The sequence below is a fragment of the Sitodiplosis mosellana genome, unplaced genomic scaffold (assembly GCF_009176505.1).
Source record: "Sitodiplosis mosellana isolate CC-2019 unplaced genomic scaffold, AAFC_SMos_1.0 Smas_scaffold_7327, whole genome shotgun sequence".
Lineage (NCBI taxonomy): Eukaryota > Metazoa > Arthropoda > Insecta > Diptera > Cecidomyiidae > Sitodiplosis > Sitodiplosis mosellana.
The window spans coordinates 1-2,301 of NW_022602412.1; the positions used below are offsets into that span (position 1 = coordinate 1).

A 2,301-nucleotide genomic window follows, 5' to 3' on the forward strand; every position below is an offset into this window, starting at 1 on the left:
AAATGTAAATACAAGTCTCGTGCACACATACATACCGGTGCTGACAAAATTGGAACTGTACATTTTGAAATAATTAAAAAAATACGATTTTTTTTCTTCAAAAAAATGACATTTTCATGCCCCAAAACACGGGATTAAGTTGAAATGACCAACCATGGTTCTAAGGTTAAAATATTCATGTTCATTCACTGTGGAGTCCACTGGAGTCCATCGTAGATTACTTAAAATCTGGATCTACAGTTGTCAAATGAAAAAAAGATTAAAAATTCACTAATAAATTATATTTTATACTCAATTTCTGACATACTTCTCATAACTCCATACTTTCTACTTCCAATTTTTCCACGAATGAAGGCGCCGTTACCTTTTTCGAGCTCTGCTCTTAAAGCATTAGAGATATACTCTGCAATATCTTTATGACCTAGATTACAAATGAATGAATATTAGAAAATATTATTTGAACTTCCTACACGAAGCGTCCAAGTAGTTACCCATTTCATAAGCCCATTCGTCAGGCAAATAACCATCTTTATTCTCTTCATGGAATGTATCTTTCGCAACGATAATTTTGACGATATCCATATGACCTAGATTGTGAATCACTTAATATCAGCTAACTATTTTTGGATTTAAGAAATTACCATTCTTTGCGGCCAAGTGGACAGCATTGTTCCCTTCATCGTCACAGTCTTTGATTTCGGTAACTTGATTAATAAGTTCTTGAACAACGTCTTTTGTACCTAGATTACTAATAAAATATGAGAAGTTGGTTTTCTGGTTTTAAATTCAAATCAATTACCATTCGCTGCAGCTTCACGAAGTTGGACATCTTTGGTAATGGGTGTAGGATCATTCGCACCTGAGGAAAGATACAATGAGTGTTAGTAGATAGCGGGATTGCAGGAATATTTGGTAGCGAATGCACCAAGAAAAATATTTTCTTAAAAACGCAACATGAATCGTGTATAGAAATGTAACATGAATAGTTTGAATGTAAAAACAATTGAAACTGTGTTTTTCGCAAACTGATAAGAGATAATCGATTAATATCTTCAATAAAATCATAGAAGTCTACAATTTTGCGGAAGATATTAATGTTGTAGAGGCAGTACCTTTGCGCCTGCACGAAAATAAATAAAATATTATGAATTAAAAATGTGTCCCATTATTTTTTTTTTAATGCTTCTTTGAATATTTACCCTTTTCGACGAAAAAGACCGGACATTGCTCCAGAAAATAATATAATGAAGATAAAAGTGGTAAAAAATATTTTTGTTGCCATCTTTTTTGAATTATACTCGAAATTTGACTGAAGATTTTATGAATTGGCAATGAATTATCTATAGACGAAACTGATCGAAAGAACAATTTAACAAATAACGCAAATGTAATTAAATGAATTTTATTGAATTTACTGTTGCCATCAATTTGTTATAAAGTTTTGTATGCAAGCACAAAAAAAATTTCTCATTTAGTTTGTTTAAACAAAAATAACTCGAAATCGATAAAAAATGTAGAAATTGTAATTTAATGAATTGACACAAGCTGTTTATGCATTCGTCGATGGAATTTTTAATTATTATTTGTATGAGGTGATATATTTTACGTCAATTTCTATCGTTTCTAGCCTCCAAATCATACGTGTGCATTTCTTTAAACTTACGATTATGATTACTGATCAAATAATAATGGCTTTACTTGCAAAAAAAAAGGAATTTCTTATCTCTTCGTTTTAATGATACCACTACAACTACAAGATGACCACATTTCCATACACATTTGAATAATCTTATTTTGGTTATTTTCTTGTGGTTTTTAGGAACAAAATTAAAAAATGATCCCTATTTTTCTATGTATTTTTATTCTCATGTCCGCCAAAGAAACCAGTCTAAAATTCGACAAGCTTTTTAACATGTGAAATTTCTAATTTGAATGAACTATTTTCCAATGAAGAAACAATCGGAAGGTTGTTCATTGTATTTATGGTATGAGTCATACTCTGTTTATTACATTTCATAAACACCAACACACATTGGTTCAACATCATTAGAACAGGCTTCTAATTATATATATGAAAATGTTAAGCCATTCTTCGTGCAGACTGAACATCTACCTAAAGGTGTCAACGGACAAGCAACGTGTCCGTCCGTCCGTCCGTCCGTCCAAGCTGGGCGGACAAACAAAAATGTCACCGTCTGGACGGACGGACGGACGGACAAACGAAAATGTCACCGTTCTGGACGGACGGACGGATGGACAAACAAAAATGTCACCATTCTGGACGGACGGACGGACGGACAA

At 32.7% G+C, this 2,301-nt stretch overlaps 1 protein-coding gene across 1 annotated transcript; it reads right to left on the reverse strand.

Moving 5' to 3' along the window:
- Positions 1–307: 307 nt before the first annotated feature.
- LOC129580228 (cyclin-dependent kinase 4 inhibitor C-like) lies at positions 308–1,225 on the reverse strand (the record flags this gene model as incomplete). The annotated part of the gene is made up of 6 exons (XM_055470458.1): positions 1,200–1,225; positions 1,113–1,120; positions 800–859; positions 642–740; positions 471–587; positions 308–421 (listed from the first exon to the last, which is right to left on the reverse strand). Coding segments are annotated over exons 1-6 (424 nt in total), but the record flags the coding sequence as incomplete, so codon positions are not given.
- Between the last annotated feature and the right edge of the window lie 1,076 nt (positions 1,226–2,301).